The 21,919-nt window shown below is 35.1% G+C and overlaps 1 protein-coding gene across 1 annotated transcript; it reads right to left on the bottom strand.

Annotated features, from left to right (window-relative positions):
• Positions 1-1,880: 1,880 nt before the first annotated feature.
• Positions 1,881-21,745, bottom strand: LOC123557336 (translation initiation factor eIF-2B subunit epsilon-like). The gene is made up of 16 exons (XM_045348753.2): positions 21,576-21,745; positions 16,412-16,536; positions 14,580-14,765; positions 13,584-13,764; positions 11,934-12,089; positions 11,100-11,185; positions 10,132-10,254; positions 8,965-9,065; positions 8,029-8,174; positions 7,124-7,223; positions 6,274-6,465; positions 5,784-5,880; positions 4,638-4,758; positions 4,083-4,163; positions 3,213-3,407; positions 1,881-2,603 (listed from the first exon to the last, which is right to left on the bottom strand). Exons 1-16 carry the CDS (start codon positions 21,699-21,701, stop codon positions 2,544-2,546), a joined length of 2,076 nt encoding a protein of 691 aa, XP_045204688.2. The 5' UTR covers positions 21,702-21,745; the 3' UTR covers positions 1,881-2,543.
• Positions 21,746-21,919: the final 174 nt, after the last annotated feature.

The following is a 21,919-nucleotide window of genomic DNA, read 5'->3' on the forward strand; positions in this document are numbered from 1 at the left end:
TGAAATCCCAAAGAGAACACCAGGTGCACAACTTCATTTGCTATACAACAATCTCCTGACTCTATGTTAAGTACATTTTGAGATATTTGGGACAAAAACTTAGGTTTTTTTGACTAAGTCAAGGGACATAACTCTGGTCTTGAAGAGTGAAATAAAATAAAAAAAACCTCAGGTGCACAAGGTGAAATGCTGAATAATATTCCTAAATGGTTTCATGACTCTAGGTGAAATATTTTTAAGACAATTATATGCAAAACATTTTAAGCACTGTATGCATATTTTTAATGAAATTACGGTACATAACTGTGGTCTGGCTGGATAAAATAGCAAACAAAACACTAGCTACACAACTTCATATACTATATAACAATTCTGTAATGTTTTGGGACTCTTAAGTAAAATTCTTTTTGAGGAACAAATTTGTATGCCATTTAAACACATTTTTTAATTAATCAAGGACCATAGCTCTTGTCTGACCGACAGAAACCCCAAACAAAACCTAAAGTGATCAACATATGCTGAATAATATTCTTATTTATTTATTTATTTGGGTTTTACGGCGCATCAACACAGTATAGGATATATGGCGCCAAACAGGACTACAAATTTTGATTTCACATCTCATTTACATCGAAATAAAAACATGAGGTATGGAATCAAAATTTGCATACCTGCTGGAATCACAGAGTTACAGCAAAACCAAGTGTTAAGACCCTATTAGTCGCCTCTTACGATCATGCAAGAATATTCACTTAATGTTTTATGACCCTAGGTCTAACACCTTTTCAGATATGTGCGACACAAACTTTTATGTCCTTCTATGCATACTTTTTACTTAGTCAAGGACCATTACTCTGGTCTGGCAGAATAAAATCTCTATTAAAACCCCTGGTTCACAACTTCACATGCTGAACAATATATCTGTAATGTTTCATAATGATCATGGGTCAAATTCTTTTTGAGATACATACTGCACATACTTTGCCCTTTTTGCTTATTTCAAGGGCCATAACTCTGGTTTTGCTGTGTGAGATCCCAATTAAAACACCAGGTGCACAACTTCCCATGCTGTATAACAATCCTGTGAGGTTTAATGACTATGGGTAAAGTATTTTTTGAGTTTTGAGATATACACAACACGACTCTGCCCTATGGCGATCTATATTTGTATTAAGTTTCATGAAGAACCATCCATGGGTTACTATGTTTTTCGGGAATTTATGAATTTTAAAACAATAACAGGGCAATAACTCCTGATGAAAGATGTGCATGCACCGCCGTTTATGGATACTTAAATAATTAAAGGGCAATAATTCTGAAGAGATCCTGACGAAATTGCATGTGCACCACTAACATACAGTGATCTACATTTGTTCAAAGTTTCATGAAGATCCATCAATAGGTTACTTAGTAACAGTAAGAAATCCCTATTGTTATCAAATAAAGGGGAAAAACTCTGCTTTTACTGGGTCAAGGAAGATATTACTCCATGTGAACAAATGCCATGTGCTAATTAATCATCATGTGAGGTTTGGTGATTCTAGCTGAAACACTTTTTGAATTGCAAGCATTTTAAAGTTTGTTCAAATAAATCAAGGGGAAAAGCTGCTTTTACTGGAACAAGGCGAACAATACTATACGTAAGCAAAGGCCATGTGATAATAATTATGCGAGGTTTTGTGATTTTAGTTTATATACTTTTTTATTTGGAATTATAAGCATTTTCAATTTCTGACGGACAATGCCAAAACAATATCCCTCCACCTTCAGCAGGGGATAATAATTTGAAAGATTATTCAATGAAGAATTTAAAGCTTAATGTGACACAATTTACTGGCAGTTTGGAATGCTGTCTGTACTTTTTATAAAAGTGAAAGAAATGAAGCAAGAAATCTTTATTTTATACATAAAACAACCATTTTATGGATTCTTACAACGAAAACTTCACACCAGCACATTTGAAGTTACATAAATAAATACCGACATGCAAGGTTAATGTTTTTATTTAGTTTATTGCCTCCCAACTTCCAGGAATTCACTGAATGCAGATCCATCCTGACGGTGACTTTTTTCAAACTGTCTCTATTAGTACTTCTAAACTTTTCCTCAGTCATTTTTCCTCATTCTTCACTGGTCTATTATACTGACTAAGTAATATTGCAAATGACCCTGTTTACTTCACAGTTATATACTCTTTAACCTTTACCCTGCTAAATTTCTAAAATGGACCGGTCCATCATTCAATTTGGCCAGTACCACTTCGTATCCAAAGGGGTAATCACTGGAAATTTACTGACTGAATAGGGAACAGCCAAGACCAAGATCACAAGATCAGCCTGCATCTTGGTCTGCACTGGTCGCAAAGGCATAATTACTTGCTGCCAGCAGGCTACAGGTTAAAAAACAGAACAACTGTAACTGACACGCCTATCACATTTACTGTCCATCCAGAATGTGAGTATATTTAGCTCATGCAGCTGCATCAACAATGTCAAGGTTATGATGATGAACATGATGGTGTAGAAACTAAATATGAGCACCAGTCAATCGTCTTCTGATGATTCTTCGTCTGCTTCCTCCAACCATTTGATTAGTGGCGCCACCTGGGATAAAACAAAACAGTATTGGTAATGTAATTTGGCTGTTTGTTGTTATGCGTTTGTTTAAGTGCAAATTACATTTATTGTCCATTTGTTTTTAATCAGTATTTATGTTCAGTAATGGCACTAATCATGCAGCTGCCAGTGTTCTTAAATTCTGTGCCAGCGCCTACTTGTTGTCTGCCAGTAATATACCTTACCTTATATGAACTAGAGGAGAATGAATGACTTTGGACAAACAGTTTTCTTGTCATCTGTCAAATTATCAGCATTTCTGTTTTTTTCTGTTGAAATGCTAAGTTCTACTTAAATTGTCTGATCTGCTTTGGGTTTAGCACCATTTTTCAACAATTTTTCATTTTTTTTATGGCAGGCAGCTAACCTAACCAGTGTACCTGGATTCAATAGTATTTATACCCTGTTCTCCACCTCCTCATACAAATAATGTGGCTAATAAAATGTTTCAGACACAATGTCTTCTCTCATATTGTCACGCAGAACATATACCTCACCTGGCGATTAAACTCATACCAAACAATCCACTGATCTTTGCTCTCTGATGTACGTTCTGAAGCTTATACATTATTTTAAATAAGTATCCTGAAAACTTACATGTTTTCTTATTTCTGCATGTTTATTTTCAATTTCTTCCCCATCAACATCATCTAGATTGTCCTGGCTGCTGTTGCTAGGTGGTGCTTTGTACCATCTAAAAATAGACTGCTCTGCTAGGATATCAGAATCATACAGGAAATGAATCAACTTCATAACCAAGGCCATATTGACAGAACTTGCTGTGCCAAACACCTGCAAGTGCCAAAAATAACAATTAAAAACAAGAACATGACTGCATGTTAATAACTGGTAGCAAGAGGACTATGATGGCCCTATATCACTGAACACGAAACAATTTTGGCAGACATCCAAGAATCATTTCTGCTAAATTACTTTGAAAACAGGTCTGCAAACTCATGGAAGATGATTTTGAACTTGTTTATATAGCCGTAAAGGGAAAACTAGCTCTCATCCCCTGGTGGCGATGTATGTATCAACATAGCTTCATCATTTTTGGTAGATGCCCTTTGGAAGAGGACATGAGACAACACGTAAGCAAGAGATCTCTTGAAATTCCTGTATTTGACTGGTAAATCTAAAGCCAGATTTTGAAACTGACAAATGACAAAGCTGCATTTTGAGTCTTGTCTCCAAAGTCCCTTTTGTAAAGTTGGACCTAAGTCCCTAAGATGTAAAAATTATTATCATCAGAAAAAAATATCTGTTTGTACCAAATATTTACCAAAATTCTCTTAATTATAACCTTTGATATCTAAACCTATGGGAATATTTTTCAAAATATATATTTATATAACGCAGATGGTCCTCAGAATGGGAAAATGTAGAAATTGGTTCTCAGCATGCCAGGCTGAACAGGCTGGGAACCAACAGTCACTATATTAATGTTCAAAATCTCAAACAACCTACCTCAACTGCCTTCAAACATTGAAGCTGAGATTCCTCATTCTTGATGTAGTTTTGAAGCACTGACATATGTCTTGCCAAAGTCTAAAAATAACAATATGGAAAAACCTTTATCTTAACTTGTGCTACTTTTCATATACTATAATAATACAGTTCTACATGACAGGACCCCCAGACACCCTCTACTTTGCATCTTCCATCTTCTTCTTCAATAATAAATGAGGACTTTGTATGAAAACTTTTATTCCAAAACTTATTGACACTTTGAATCTTATGAAAAAAACGTCCTGTCATATGGCAACAAAATACATTAAAACCTGTTCCATACTTTTATTTTGTCTAAAAAATCTCAACAAAAACTAGACAATTTAGAAAAGCTAAACTGTATTTGCTTTTCCAACAGTTTTCTAACCATTATATATATTCAAAGCATTCTCAATCCAGGCTTCTGAACAAATAAGACCCGTCAAAAAGAGTTCATATACCAATGAAAACTGGAAGTTGGACATTATTATATGTTAAAACAGGTTTTGAATTCTGTATTTATCAAATATTTACCTCTTTTAGCACTTTGATAGCCTCTGCCCCTGCTAGACTGGGATTCTCTGAGAATGGCTGCTCCAACATTACTTTTACAACTAAACCAGTCAATTCTTTAATGGTAATGTTATATGCATGTCTGCAATGAGATGAGTGCAAACATAAATAGAGCCGTGCCATGGGAAAACCAACATAGTGGGTATGCGACCAGCATGGATCCAGACCAGCCTGCGCATCCGCGCAGTCTGGTCAGGATCCATGCTGTTCGCTAATAGTTTCTCCAATTCCAGTAGGCTTTAAAAGCGAACAGCATGGAGCCTGACCAGACTGCGCGGATGCGCAGGCTGGTCTGGATCCATGCTGGTCGCATACCCACTATGTTGGTTTTCCCATGGCACGGCTCAATACATTGCTTTTTTTTTACAGAACATGGACACCATAACAAAAGTAAGAAAATACTTTTCCTTTTTACAAACCAACAAAGAGACATAAGATTCAATATTAATCTCTTTTATTTTTTACTGTGAAAGCATTTAATATTTCGCAATACGGGCAAAGCAGCTACAGTCAAACTTCGTTAACTCGAACTCGGATAATTCGTACACCACCCTTTTCTCGAACTCGCAGTCAGGTCCCGGAAAAATCCCTGTATAATGAATTTTGTTCAATAACTCAAACAACCAATCACTTGAACAAATTTTGCTGGTCCCGTCGAGTTCGAGTTAACGAAGTTCGACAGTATTTCTTTTGTTTAAATTCATATATTTCAACTTTTGAAGATAAAATGTACGGAATTTTAGTTGTTCTTTGGGCTTTAACTTAATAAACTGACATAACCAGGAAATCTGACAGTATTTAACCTTAGCCTGCTAAATTTCTAAAATGGACTTGTCCATCATTCAATTTGGGCAATACCACTTAATATTCAAAGAGGTGTTCGCTGGAAATTTACTGACTGAATAGCGAACAGTGCAGACCATGATCAGCCTGCACGTCCATGCTGATCCTGGTCTGCACTGGTTGCAAAGGCAGAATCTTTTGCCGCCAGCAGGCTAAAGTTTAAAAAAAGAAATATTCTTGCCTTACATATGCGACATGCATGAGCAAATCACATCAGTAATTTTAGAGAGAAAAATATTCTATTAATTTTTATTGCAAACTTACTTTAGTGAGTTTATTTCTAGTATGAGATTTTCTGGGCTGATGTTTTCATCTTTTGACCTCTGGATCGTGTCCAACATTTCTGTGTAATACACAGGTACTGAAAAATAAATGCAAATGTTACAGACGTCCAGTAACTATCGAAATTTTAAGTTCTGAGAAAGAATTCTACATAAAATTTAGCAGTCTGATATAGGCTGGCAATTTGCCCAAAGCTGGTTTGCTACATAATTAAAAGACAATAACTGTGTATATTATAGTATTTTCAACTTGCCATTTACCTCTGTATTTTATAACCAACCTGGCTTGTGATCATGCGAAATAACTATGCAGATGACTTACAGAATGACAGAGGTTCTACCTTTGGGCCAACCCATCTAGAAATAATGTTCTGCGGGCATCTTGAGTCCTATAGAAAAGTTATCAAAGCATTTAAATTCTGTTGGTGTGATTTCTAACCCAACAAACTGTAGAACAGCAAAACGGAACTCACCATCTGGTGGCAGACTAGCGGGTTCAGAACCACTCTCACTGCTTCTATCACTGTCCTCTTCCTCCGAGCTCTCGGACTCTACCGTCAACCCCCAGATATGTTTTGTAATTTCTTCTGTATCACTCATATCATCATCAGGATCTTTATATGTAAATGCCCTGGCCTTACTTCCATACATTGCTTCTGTTATATCTGAAATGTAAGTCCATTTTTTTTTTCTGTGCATGTTAAGCTATATATGAGGTAATTCAAACACCGCCCTTTGCTCAAAGTAATCATTAAGCAATTATAGCATATGTTCTAACTACTTATAACTTGAACAAATTTTGCCGTTCCCGTCGAGTTCGAGCAAACAAAGTTTGACAGCAGTTGCATTATTCACATCTCTGGTTTGAGACTGCCAAGGAGTAACCCACAACCTACAACACTCGATGAGGGTGATCTACCACTAGGCTACTGAGGTGGTCATGAAATATGAGGGGAATAAGTCTAGAGAGGAGGTTTTTTCAGTTGCTGATTGAAATCACTAAACCAGTACTGTACTTCAAATGCTCCAAGTGCTGGAGAATTGGCTCAGGTACAGGTCTGACTAGATACTTTTACGAGGCTAAAAATAGCTATTTTACACAAATGTAAAGAACTGGTTTTCACACTAAAATATTTTCAATATATGGACAAACTGAAAAAAAAAGTATTTTTATAAGAATTTGTTTTTACTAATACAGCTAAATTAGCAAAAATAAATTTCACATTAATGTATCTGGTGTAACAGTAAGAAGGACGTAATTTTGATGTATCATATACAAATTGATACATGTATAGGTTTTTATAGATATAATTTTCACATTACCCCCATCTGTAGCATCCACTTCCTCTCCGAAGTCATCCTCCTCTAGTCTAGATACAGCAACAGTTCCCGCCTTCAGTTCTACATCTGGACCAACAGATACCTGAAATTGTAATATTCAAAGATAAATATTGCCTAGCAATTAAGAGTCCCCTACCAGAAAGGAATCCTCATATCTGCTGTCATAGGAACCACATTTTTCATACTAAAACTAATTTGAAAGACCTGCATATACTTCAAATAACTTACCATCTATAAACCAGGTTTCATGATAATTCTCTTATTTTTAATTTCTGTCTGGAACATTATAATGGATACACATCCCAAAGAACAGACAGACAAATGGGCAAAATAAAATATGCATATTCTTGATACTGTGTTCTACTTACATCAAAGGTTTAATGACAAAAAAACCCTCTTGTACACTAATAAAGTTATATGACAAAATCAATCTTCTTGTCCCATTTTTGGACTACCAGCTGCCAAAGCAGGAAAACAAAAAGACTTGCACATTTTCCATATTGCCATCTACTAGTATTCATGTACTAAGTTTTATGAAAATATCTGGCACTTTTCAAATTATCCTAGAATTCTACTTTGTGTGATTAAATCAATCACAACAGTGCATACCTGTGAGCTCAGCAAACAACCTGAATGGAGCGTAACATTGTTGTACCCAGTTTACAATATAAAAGATTAAAGAAGTATATACCTGTGAGTTTAGCACACATCCTTGGTAGAATTTTAAATTGCTGTACATAGTAACATTACTAAAGATTAAAGAAGTATATACGTGTGAGCTCAGCAAACAACCTGGACAGAGTGTAACACTGTAGTACACAGTTACAATATCTAAGATTAAAGAAGCATATACCTGCAAGAATATTAAAGATTAAAGAAGTATATACTTGTGAGTTTAGCACACATCCTGGACAGAGTATAACATTGTCATAGACAGTAACATTATCACAGATTAATGAAGTGTCTATTTTACAGTTGTCTTCTACAGTAACACCATCCCATAGGTAAGATCCTTTGATAGTGACATTTTTACCTGTAATTCATCAAAGTAAATTTCATAACAGAATGAAAGCTAAAGAACTTTGAATGGACTTTTACAGCTGTAACTCAATTGAAATAAACAAGTATCTTCAATATGTTTCACTTAAAGTACTGTGTTCCAAATATAAATCAGAAATTTACTGGTAAACAAGAGCACCGCAATGCAGAGCAATATACGCCCGAAGGTATGACCTTTGACCACTAAGTGTGACCTTGACCTTGAAATAATGCGCTCTGCACATTGTCTCGATGTGGTTAACATTTGTGCCAAGTTTCTTTAAAATCCTTCAAGCAGTTCAAGAGTTACAGAGCGGACATGATACAAATTCATATGTCTTTTGACCCCCAAGTGTGACCTTGACCTTGAAGCGAGCCAACTAAAACATGCGCTATGCACGTCATCTCGATGTGGTGAACATTTGTGTCAAGTTTCTTTGAAATCCTTCAAGGGGTTCAAGAGTTGCTAAATTGTGGTTGGACGGACAGACAGACACCAGCGTCATATAATACGCCCCCTTTGGCACTAACCTTTTACCCACTTCTCATTCAAAATGGAACCTGTTTTAACAAATTATATTTGTTCTTATAAAACTCTAATATTATAGTGTATTAATCTGAAAAGTGTATTAATTTTCCAACAGAAGTATTGTGCCAGAAATTAACAAAATGATACCTTGATTATCGACAGATATCATATTTAAAATATAAACTTAAACCAAAAATCTTTCATAATGTGAAAGGCCAAAAGACTTCTGAACTGAAAGACTAAAATATCACGTTACCTATTTGACAATTTCTGCCTATGACAGAATGTGAGATGACTGTATGGCTTCCAACTGATGAACCATTCCCTAGTAATACATTCTCCTCTATCTTGCATTCTCTGAAACAATAATTAACACCTTGTTATAAATGTTGTGTTTTAATCTGTTAGTCACTGCAAAAGGTATTATAAAATTTGCTCTGAATTTTCAGGAACTGTTTTGCCATTTACAGTCATTAGCTTTAACCTTTAGGCTGCTGGCGGCAAGTGATTCTGCCTTTACAACCAGTGCAGACAAAGATCAGCCTGCACGTCCGTGCAGTAAAGTCAGTAAATTTTCAGTGAACATCCCATTGAATAATAAGTGGTACTGCCCAAATTGAATGATGGACCAGTCCATTCTTGAAATTTAGCAGGGTAAAGGTTAAAAGAAATTTCCTTTGGAATATATCAGAAACAAGAAACTAAAAACAGGGCTAATCTATCTACATATTTCTGATCTAATATATATATTTGTGAGACATGATAACAGAAATTAGAATGTATATACAAGCGTTAAAACCAGTACAAATATGTAGTACAATTCTTGTGTGTATATAAAGTAGCATCGAAACTAATCTTTGCGCTCGTTTGTATTGCCGTAATTTGTTTGGTATATCATGGTGGTGATTGGTTCGTATAAAGTCTACCTATATAAATAATAGTCAGAATTTTTTCTGCTAAAGGAGATACATTGAAAGTGACCATTGGTACAAAGTTACTGACATATGATTTTTTTCAAGACATCCTAATAACTTACGAAAAAATATTGGGCAGAAGGGGGTAAACCATTTGTAATGTTTTTTGAAATAATGGAGGAAATCAAAATTCTTCCTGCTTTTTCACCAGTTCCTTACTACTTATTTTTACTTACGTTATCATTTTTTAAAGTCCAATATACACTCCAAGCCAAAATTGACAGAAATGAAAGTTTTGAAAATTTTCACCACCACTTTTAAAGTCATATTTTTTTTGTCTAAGGAGAGTTTAAAATATTTAACAATTCCAATTAAATCTTTCCCAAATAATACAAAGCTGGCAATATTTAGGTTGCAAAAGGAACAGATAAATGTTTTATTTTCTATAAGAGATACCCCATAATGTTCATGAGTTACAGCAAATATATATACATATATATTAAACCTACCTTGCAAGGGTAACATTTTTACTCATATAAACATTATGCCTTCCATATGAAATACTATCTTTGTTATGTCTGTAGCAACTGTCAGGTACAAAGGGAAATGTCCATCTGTTTAATATATCCTGACTGAAATAAGTAATTAAAAACACTATCACATTCAATCCAATTAATATTCATTAACCCTTTATTGTGCTTATAATTTGTTATCTTAAAATAATTATAATACATGATTCAAGTTATTAAACAGTTTAGAGTAAACTATCTTACAAGTGTGCTATAAGATTCAGTTTCGAATTTCGAACTTTCAAGAAACGTCCAGAGAGCTCAGAAGGTACAGCAGTTTTGAAGTTGGAACTCTCAAGACTTATCTAGTGAGCTCAGTGGGCAGAGCCATTTCTATGTTTGAACCTTCAAGTAACGTCTAATGAGCTAAGTGGGTGAAGCAGTTTCTTAAGAAACATCCCGTGAGATCCGCAGGTACAGCAGTTTTGAAATTCAAACAAACCAACGATGTTACTAGAAAATGAAGAATGGCTCTAATGCAGTATTCTAAAAAGCATGGTACTAATATATTGCCAAATATATTATGTGGTCTGTAACCCTAACAACTCACTTTGGTGTTATGGACCTAGCATACATTGTATATCTATACACAAAACACTTTAATACAGTTAACATGTGTGTGAAGTTTTAGTGTCATCATCTGAATCTTTTAAAATTGATATTGAGATAGAAACCAAACACTCCCAGTTTAGTTTGGAGCGGCCTTGACCTCAAACACAGAGACCTGAATCTTGCATATGACACACCTTCTAACAATGTTTAATGTGTGTGTAAATGTTTCAATGGAATCGCTTGAAAAGTTCTGAAGTTATAGTGGAGACAACAAATTTTTTTCGGATGCACAGACTATCATACTGAAAAGGGCAATCCCTTTGGAGGCATAAAAATAGGCATTAATACTGGCTAACCTCACTGCATCATACATCTGTAGGTTAGATATTCTAGCAGCGTAAGCATCTTTGACAACATGCATCTGTATTGTATTACCCATAATCTACAAAATACACATTTCACATTTCTACAATCAAATAAACTATAAAAACTTGTTTTTAAACCAATCATTGAATTTATAATGCATATGTATATTCCTATCAAAATAAAGCAAACCATGACGATTTCTACAAAAGATCTGTTAGCTCCATCTTCAGTGAGAATTAAGTTAATCCAGTCCTACTACTATAGACATCAAGTATCATATGTGTACCAAGCTAGGACACAGAAATTACAAAACAAGTCTTTCCACAGATACACACTGATATAGCAACCTGTCAACACTTACCTCCCTTTATTTGTAGACTGCTAAACCATTATACTGTATCTTTTATTTGACCGGAAACCAATCAAACTTTATGTATTATTAGACTGGTAACAATTCATACCATATCCGTTACTAGACTGGTAACCAAACATACTACATACTAACAAAATATATATTTTTTTAAAATTATCTTTGAAATGTGACTCTTGCCACAGACACTTGGGGTCAGGACCCCCCACCCACCCCACTCTCCTCCACCCCTGGTTAAGTTTAGCAAATATTTTTTAGCGTTTTTAAGAGCATTAAAGGTAAAAAATGCATTTTTAAAACACGCTGAAATTGTTACAAAATGCATTTAATGATCGTCACCTATGCTCAATGTATGTTTAAATGCTAAAAAATATTTGTTAAACTTAACCAGGGGCAGAGGAGAGTGGGGTGGGTGGGGGGTCCTGACCCCAAGTGTCTGTGACACCTGATATACCTCTTCATTAATAAGAATGCCCCTGACAAAGCTGTCCCTGGTTTCATAGTCGAAATTATCTGTGAACAGCTGCGGTACTTGTGGAGAACAGATACTGATGTTGGCATCCAGGAGATCATAACGTATCTGTACATCTTTATGTTCTGTCATCACCTCCTGTAATAGATCGATATAAGGGAAAGAAAATGTTAACAGCATAGTCTTGTTACAAATAAGCAGCTCTAAAATTGTAGAAGAAATTCAGTCACTTCTTGACAAGGCACACAAGTCATGACAATAACACATTCTTATCTGGCAGTTTAAAATCAAAGGCCTGAAGAGCCTGAGTCGGCTAATGATTGATGTACTGACAGTATAGTCTACCAGTTTCAGTTTGTTTTTAGTTTTTTTCTTAAAATTTCACAACACAGCTCGATATTTACCCAAAATATTATATCCGGATACGATTACACTTTTCTCCAGTTTCAACAATATATTTTACAAATTGTGATGATACGGAGACATTTAGCAGCAATTGGCAGTATCTGACATAGAAGTTTACGGTTAAATTACCTCTTATTTAAATCTTTTCATAAAAAAGTTGTTTCATTTCGTGAAAGCAGCCAAACACAGACAATCTACTTTCGATTTCAAAAGCTACAAGAAAATACAATTTAATGTTTCGCCGATTTGTTTATTTCTCGAAAAATAAGAATTAAAATCATTTTTAATATCAGTAGTAACTAAACAAACCAGTAAGAGCTTCTTCTTCCGATAATTTATCCGTTTACTGACTGCAAAATTCAACCCATGCAAAGTTTATAGAAATCATACGATGCGTGTATACGTTCAATGTGGGAGAAATTAGGCTGATCGGCTATGTTACCTAACGCATCCAGACGATTCAGATTTTGTTTTTAAAAAAGCATTGTGTGCGTTTCTGTAATTTTATATACGTTTTTATACGCTTAGAAATTATTAGACATGCGTATTTGCATTATTTCTATACGTAATTTACGCTAATACGCATCTTATCTGGAGCCCTGTGGAAATATTTTTTGTCTTTCGCTGGATGTTACGCAAGCTTTGTAAGCCTGCGCAATTCTTAAAATGCACATTTATGCTTAATGAGTTACATTCGAGTATTGCACAATTACAAGTCATAAATATGACAGATTACATCGTATATTGGTCATAGCAAAGGGAATTGACACAACTTAACTTCATTCATGCAGTGAACTGTTTGAAATTTGAGAAATCTAATGGAACTACATCCCTTCACGTGTTATTCGGTCCATTTAGAGAATCCCTGAACAGCAAGGCCTTTAGCCGACTCAAAAAAATTATACCAATGTGTCAAAGAACTGCAAAATTATTGAATTTCATGGGTATTAATTTTCATGGTTTTCCAAAAACGGCTATTGCATGGCGATGAGAATTTGTAAACTGAAACTTCTGAAGATAAAAATTAATGAATCAATAAAAAGTTTTTTTCTACTTTTCATCAAAAAGTTCTGTTCTGTTATTAAGACACCTCAATTTATCTAACATTTCATTGTGTTTGTAAAATTAGTTTAAGCCGCTTGCAGTTGTCATATACCGGTATATTACTGAAAATACCAAATGTGCTGTAGATAATCTATACACGTACAATAGGTGCACAAAACATACCAAAGGAAATTGAAATCTTCTGTTCCCTGTTTCTCCAACTTTTTGGTAATGAATGACATTCTGTGTTTGGTTGTCAATGGCCAGTATAACATCATCCTGGGCACTGCGCGTAGTATGTCCTGGAGGCGCCTGTCTGAACACCATCGTCATTATGGCGGATTTATCCTTCTCATGCCTCTTTCTGGAAAATAACACCATTTACTAATTTGACTCAATATACCTTGACAAAATAAAGATGTGGGTTCTATCCACTGGCACTAAACCAGAAAGAAAATGACACTAGATGTTATACCCTACCACTAGGAATACTGTGCAAACCATGGTACCTGACTGTGAAATATACTAGTCCATTTCAATTTGACATTTCTCACCAAAAGATGTGCAGTATTACTGAACAACTGGTAATTTATCTTCTATCATACACCAGTCACATTTTCTCAATATGTCTTATACGGAGAGACACTGCGTATTTAAGTTTTTTGTCAATGTTATGGGAAAAAATTGGATATTTTCCTGTTGGTTTATATCATGTGTATCACTGTGTACTTAGGGATAGGATATAATATGTACAACTGCTTTTTCTTCTTGTTTCGGTAGCAGCGGTTCTATCAACAACAGAAATTAAAAGTTCTTTCGTTTTACTATAAACAAATCAAACTCTTAGTAATCTTCCATTATGCTACAGCCATAGATCAATACTGGACCAGGTTTAACACCATTGTTATTTCTTGTACAGGAAACATTCTTTTTGTGATTGAAAAAAAATGTCTTACAGGGACACTTATTGATGCATTATTAGCAAAAAGGTACAGGAATAATAGAAGTTGAATGTTCAAAATCCATCAAATGTAGTACTAAATTGTGATAAAAAAACACTTATTAATACAAAAGTACGAGTACAAGTTTTATTTACAAACTGGGGACTTAGTAATTGTGCCTACTTATTTCAATGATGTTAGCCCTTCATTTGGTATCAGTCATTTACGTCAAACCTACTTGTGTTCCTCCATTATAGGCTGCAGTTTGATGTTCGAGACAACATCTCCATAGATGAGTATAAAATCACTCCTGATGAGGCTCTTGGCATCTATGTCCCTCAGTGCATCTCCCATTGACATACAACCCTCAGATACAATAGGTACAACATTACATGGGGAACTCTTCTCATTCCAGCGCGAGTTCCTGAAATTAAACAACGCATTTTGTACAAAGAAAAAAGCAATGAAAGTATTCACCTTAAACAGGACTGACTTGTATAAGATATTAGAATGCTTGAAGCCAAATCGCCTGGGATGCGATTGAGCAGAAGACTGAGGGACTGATATTATTGTCCTAAGGTTTTTCAGTAACCATGCTTTCACCACTGTCATCATTTGTATAGTTTCCAAATTTGGTGATAAATATTGCCCGCTGGTACTAATGACTGTTGGAAGTTTCATAAAATTTCATAAAAATCATCTTTTAATGACAATTTGATACCTGACAACACACTAACATGTCAAAACAGAATTACAAACAAGGAGCTGCGTTCAATAAACGCTTGATGCCCCCCGTGGCATCCTTGTTGATACAAAGCAACCTCCAAAATGAGGTCAAGGTCAAACTGAGGTCAGGTGATGTTTGAAGATGAGGAATGGTCACAGGTTACATCTGTATTAGTATCAATTCATTCTTGTAAGCGGTATTAATGCTAGACGAAACGGTCCCATTTGGTTAACCAAGAGATGGCCCATATAAAGCAACCTAAATCCAAAAAGAGGTCAAGGTCAAACTGAGGTCAGGTGATGTTTGAAGATGAGGAATGGTCACAGGTTACATCTGTTTTAGTATCAATTCATTCTTGTAAGCGGTATTGATGCTAGACGAAACGGTCCCATTTGGTTAACCAAAAGATGGCCAATATAAAGCAACCTAACGCCAAAATGAGGTCAAGGTCAAACTGAGGTCAGGTGATGTTTGAAGATGAGGAATGGTCACAGGTTACATCTGTATTAGTATCAATTCATTCTTGTAAGCGGTACTGATGCTAGACGAAACGGTCCCATTTGGTTAACCAAGAGATGGCCCATATAAAGCAACCTTAGTCCAAAATGAGGTCAAGGTCAAACTGAGGTCAGATGATGTCTGAAGATGAGGAATGGTCACAGGTTACATCTGCATTAGTATCAAGTCATTCTAGTAAGGGGTATTGATGCTAGACGAAACGGTCCCATTGGGTTAACCTCATACGGACGGACGGACGAACGAACGGACGGACAGGACGATCACTATGATCATTTGCACCTTTTTCAGACTGAATGTGGTAACCCAAAACTAGAATTTCAATTTGTGAGTGTTTTCATTTTGATTTCATTTGGCTTTTCAATTCGCTTTTGTCATATATGTGAATGACCCATTGATAATAATACATTCTGTTATTTTTCTGGTTCAGTTTCAGATTGATGGATGTGAAATGGTCACTACAGGAAATATTGCTTTGCTTTTTACTTAAAGTGAGAGCAAACTGGCAACACCAATCTCTTGTAAAGGAAAGGAAACACACAAAAGTATATACATAATAAATAATAAAATCTGTAAAAAGATCCTTTGGAAGCAAAAAATGCAACCAAGAAGAATAATAGCAGACTCGGTTTGATCGAGTCTGTTCATGAGAGGTAATGAAATGTGCAACACCTCTCATGCCCCCTAGCACCGGCTTAAGCAGAACTCTATTAGTATTACACATATGTTGGATGGACTCCATGATCCCAAAGGACCAGAAAATATAACATTACTGAATCCATACATACATAATTTATATTGATATAAACTTCTATAACACAACTTACTGAAGATGCTGTTTAACTAGGCCAGCATGATGACAGCACAGAACAAAGATCTCCTGTACTCCACCAGAACATAGAAACTCTAATGTATAGTCCAGCAATGCAGTGTTGGCTACAGGAAACAATGCCTGAAAAATAAATAAACCTCCATTCAAACCCAGTACCATTTACAATGTGTCTACATAGATATAGTTCGCCTAAATTGATATTTAACTAAAATCACTGATGCTGTTATTGAACATATTACACTCAAACATTCCAAATTTTCACTTTAAATATTATAAAAAACAAGAGTGCAAGAATGTCACAATATACGCCCGTCACAGCAAATTTCTTTACTCTAGCACCTGTATTTGCAAATGGAATTTTAACTTTGTGGTTGTTTAGTAATAACTAAGTGTTTTGTTTTTCTAAGTCCACAAAAAAACTCCTTACCAGGTAGAGATACCTTCAAATACACCTAAAATTGGAAAGTAACATCTATGTTGTACCACAGAAAAGTGGTCTTGGTTTTTCCCTACGGTCAATTATAAAAAAGTTACAATATAAGTTATTTATAGTAACAACTAAGGGAAGTTAATCTTAAAAAAAAAAAAAAAAAAAAAAAAAAAAAAAAAATTGTAAGTCCTCACAAAAATCTTTACCAGGTAGAGACTGGTCAAAATACACCTCAAAATTGGATGTAGCATGCATATTGTACTACAGAAAAGTGGTCTCGATTTTTCCCTATGACTAGTAATGAAAAAGTTACAATATAAGCTATTTATAGTAACAACAAAGGGAAGTAATTCGAAAGAAGGGAACTGCGCATGACACTTCGTCTCATGATGGTGTATAATTGTGTCAAGTTACATCAAAATCCCTCCATGCATGAAGAAGAAATGCTTCGGACAAAGTCATTCTTGTATCTGACCTTTGGCCTCTAAGTGTGACCTTGACCTTAGACCTAGGGACCTGGTTCTTGCGCATGACACTACGTCTCGTGGTGGTGAACATTTGTGCCAAGTTATATCAAAATCCCTCTATGCATGAAGAAGACATGCTCCGGACAAGGTTTTCATTCTTGTATCCTTTGACCTCTAAGTGTGACCTTGACCTTAGACCTAGAGACCTGGTTCTTGCGCATGACACTCCGCCTCATGGTGGTGAACATTTGTGCCAAGTTATATCAAAATCCCTCTATGCATGAAGAAGAAATGCTCCGGACAAAGTTTTCATTCTTGTATCCTTTGACCTCTAAGTGTGACCTTGACCTTAGACCTAGGGACCTGGTTCTTGCGCATGACACTCCTTCTCATGATGATGAACAATTGTGCCAACTTTCATCAAAATCCCTCTATGCATGAAGAAGATATGCTCCGGACAAAGTCAATCTTGAATTTGACCTTTGACCTCTAAGTGTGACCTTGACCTTAGACCTAGGGACCTGGTTCTTGTGCATGACACTCCGTCTCATGATGGTGAACAACTCTGCCAAGTTTCATCAAAATCCCTTCATGCATGTAGAAGATATGCTCCGGACAAGGTCTGTGGACGCCGCCCGCCCGCCAGGGGCGTTCCCATAATACGTCCCGTTTTTCAAACGGGCGTATAAAAAGGAGTGTCCAATTTTGTATCTCGTGCACAGCTCCCAGGTCAAAATGTACACAAATGAAAGTATACCTAAACATAAAATCAAAGCCATACTAGTATCATTTCACTTAGGGATGTGGATTACTAGCCACTGCCGATCTCATTCACGATTCAAGCATGATTTAACTAGATTTTGACGGAAAAAGACAAGGTAGCCCTCACACAATTTTTTTAACCAACGGAAGTTGATTGAACTTGGCTTGGCAATGATGATGTCTGCGCGCTCTTTTTAACTGTCCTTGCGGATTTTGTCGTTATCATTGATAAGCCGGATTCAATCCACTTCAGTTGAATGAAAAAATGATGCAAGGGCTACCTGGTCTTTTTTTTAATAAATTTTAACATTATCAGCAAATTCTGAATAATTTAAAGAAGTATTTAAAAGGAAAGCTGTGAGTTATTTGGTAACTATAAATGTAAAGAATTTTAAATATGAGAAATAAAAGTCAAATCACAGCGGGTAGTCAACAAAACAGCTATATGTCCTGCCTCAGGGTACCTGTGTCTTAATGGTCCGTTATCCCTTTGCACAGGACACCAAATTTGAGTGACTGTATTGTAATAGCCTTACTCATTTGGCTTATCAGGATGACTTATTTTATGATCTGATATCTTATAAATGTCACCCCTCTAAGCCTTACCTGTATCTGCATTTTACTGTTAGGAAAATGAAGACATTAAAAAATCCAAAAAAGTCATAATATACTGGTCAGACTTACTTGCTTAAATAAATTAAACATTAATATTCATGCAGAAACTTCAAATAGGTTGAATTTAATTCATAATTTTAGATAAGAGACACATGATGTGACAGGTGCGAGGAGATATCTACCCTGACACCGGTTTCAATAAACAACAGACTGTCGATTTCACTAAATTGCAGAAACAAAACACAAAATAAACATTCATAAAATGTCAGCAAGGCAAGTTTATGCTTAAGGTAGTTCTGCATGATTGGATCGAATTTTTTGCAACAATGTAGAATTTGATTAAACTCCGATTTTTCAAAACTTCAGAATATACCTAGAAAATTCAGCAAATAAAAAGGGTAGGGTCGTGTGCTTGATTTTTTGCTAGACTGATTTGCAAAAGTTGGACCATGCACTTTTTCATAATGGGAGTCTATGGGAAAATCTTAACTTTCAAAACGTTTTCGCGAATATAATTTTTTCTACAATGTAGATTTTGATAAAACTTTACAAAGTTGTAAGTAAACATATGGTCTATAATTTGGTGAAATAAAATGTAGAGGTTCGTGTACTTATTTTTGAGATATATGGCCATGATTAAGGTGAACCGAATATTTCACGCTAATTTAGAGACATTTTTTTTAGGAAGTGGCTATTCTTACGGTCCCGTAGCAATAGCCTCACAGGCTATTCTTACGGCTCTCCTGTAAGAATAGTGAAAAGGCCACAGGTGTCTATTTCTACGGCTCTCCCGTACGAATTATGAAAAGCACACAGGTGGTTATTCCTATGGCAGTTTTGTGTTACACATCGTACTGAATTCATTTGACTGATATAATTTCACCCAACTTCTTTATTTTTCCGGTAAGGAAATCCAGAGAAGACAAAAAAGGGAAGTGACTTCCCCTAGTATAACACATTTATAACTTCCATTTGTTACAAAAACAAACAATTTTAATACAACGAATTTATCGTAAGTGTAAAATACTTATTTAACTGGAATTTGTCTTCTAAATAAATCGGAAAACGATTGTTAGATGTACAGATGAAGATGTAAATACATAGTTTACGTTTTTAATATTGAAACACTAAAAAATATTGACCAGTTAGAGAATTATTGATCTATGTTTCGTGTATATACTTGCAAATTTTTCACAACCGTACAAATCTCTTACCTCTCTAAAGATGTTTATTGCCCTTTAATTTAGTTTTATACTCGACGTTTGTCACACATCAGCTTGACAGACCTGACATTTTATTTGTAACACAATGACCAAATGTGATTACATGTCATTTCCAAAATCGGTTGAAAATATATCAGTTGGAAGACTTCAGTACAATGTATTGTAATACAAAACTGCTGTAGGAATAACCACCTGCAGGCTTTTCACTATTCTTACGGAAGAGCCGTAGGAATAGCCTCGTACGGGACTGTAAGAATAGCCACTTCCTTATTTTTAATTATCTAACGTGTCATAAAATTATGTTTTAATATCATATTTTGACTTTAAAAAGATAGTAACAGTGCCATTTTAATAAATTTACTCACTGGTTGTCATTAATTCATAAAACGATTTTTATTTCCGCGCGCCGAATCCAGGTTTTATTCTAAGTTTTCCAGATAAATGATGTTTTGCCATAACTTCCGGTTTATCAAACGCGCAGAACTACCTTAAGGTTCATGTAAAGTGTTTTGAAACTGCCCCTCGAGTGAATTTTTGTTTTATGTTCTTAGGTCTCATAGGCCTTTGTTTTTCATAAAATGTATACCAAAGTGTTCAGAATAAGTAGAATTGTCTTTCGAGAGAGGTTGTTCTGTTCGGAATAATAAATTTTCTCTTTTATCACATGTACTTTGCTTGCTCACATTCTGTTTTGTAGAAAATATCAAATTTCTTTTTAAAAAATATTTTGACATTATGTCTCTACTTACTGTGTGCTTAACATATTTCTCCAGGTACTCCCAGTGTTGAAAATGTTACAAAACATGTACATTTCAAAATGTTGCAAAAATTGCAAAATGAAAGTGAAAGTAGAGCTGTCAAAATGACACAATACGGCTATGTTTGAGAAAATACATAAGTAAACCATATTTCATTACTGGGAGTACCTACATGTACTGATCATGTAGATAAATATGTTAAACTGTGACAACCAAAACAAAGTTAAAAGAAATATACTTTTGAAAAAAGGAGTTTGATATTTTCTACAAAATGAACACTGACAGTCGAAGTAAATGTAATATTAGACAAAATATATATTCCCAAAGAAGCTTACCTTTGTATAAAGTATTTCCTACATCCTCTGACAGTCAAAAGCAAAGGGGTTCAGCACATGAGTGGATTACAATACAATACAATACAATACAATTTTATTTATTGTCAGTATGGCACAAAAACAAATCAACATTAGCTATGAATAGCTATTGACCGATTAAGTTTAATGACTTATTTTCGAGTCCTTGAGCCATTATTATGAAAAAAATCATACTAATATAACTACTCCATAGACAAGGGTTTTTACCCTGCAGAAGCTATGTTTTTAACTACCTTCTTTACATGGCCAGGAAAAAAATATTATCAGCTATTTTACCATTCAAACATTGCATTCAGTTATTCTGCTAATTTATATCCCTATTTTGACTAGTATTGTAAATGTTGCAAGTGTCAACCTTTGTGACTTTCTTTAACAAATAAGAAAGGTTTCAAAACCATGTATTTTAAAGTTTTCTTAAAATTTCTATCGTGTTGCATCATTTTTCATACCCCACCCACATATTTTACCATATGGAGTGAACATTTCGGTGACATTTTCTTAATCAGAGAATATTAAAAAGCCTTCAATACCCTTGGTTTATCAGCTGAAATTGGTGCAAAGTTTGTGTTGAAGCTGTCAGCAAAGACAACTGCCTGTACAATATCTTCTTGCTTCAAATCTGCATTACTTGCTCCCGACTTTCCTTTCGGCGCCATGTTGCATAGGATGAATAACAGCCGTCCTGTAACGTTCCACCAAAGTACGCATTTGACTTTATCTACATGATTTTGGGTGTAACATAAAAAAGAAGAAGAAAAAGAATATTTACCTGACCTGAAGGACTTCGTTTCATTACAATACCGTATATTTAAATTTTGTTATTTAACGGTCAGATAAGAAAAAAACAACTAAAAAACCATATTCCCATTAAGAT

Source organism: Mercenaria mercenaria, chromosome 5, assembly GCF_021730395.1.
Source record: "Mercenaria mercenaria strain notata chromosome 5, MADL_Memer_1, whole genome shotgun sequence".
Taxonomy (NCBI): Eukaryota; Metazoa; Mollusca; class Bivalvia; order Venerida; family Veneridae; genus Mercenaria; species Mercenaria mercenaria.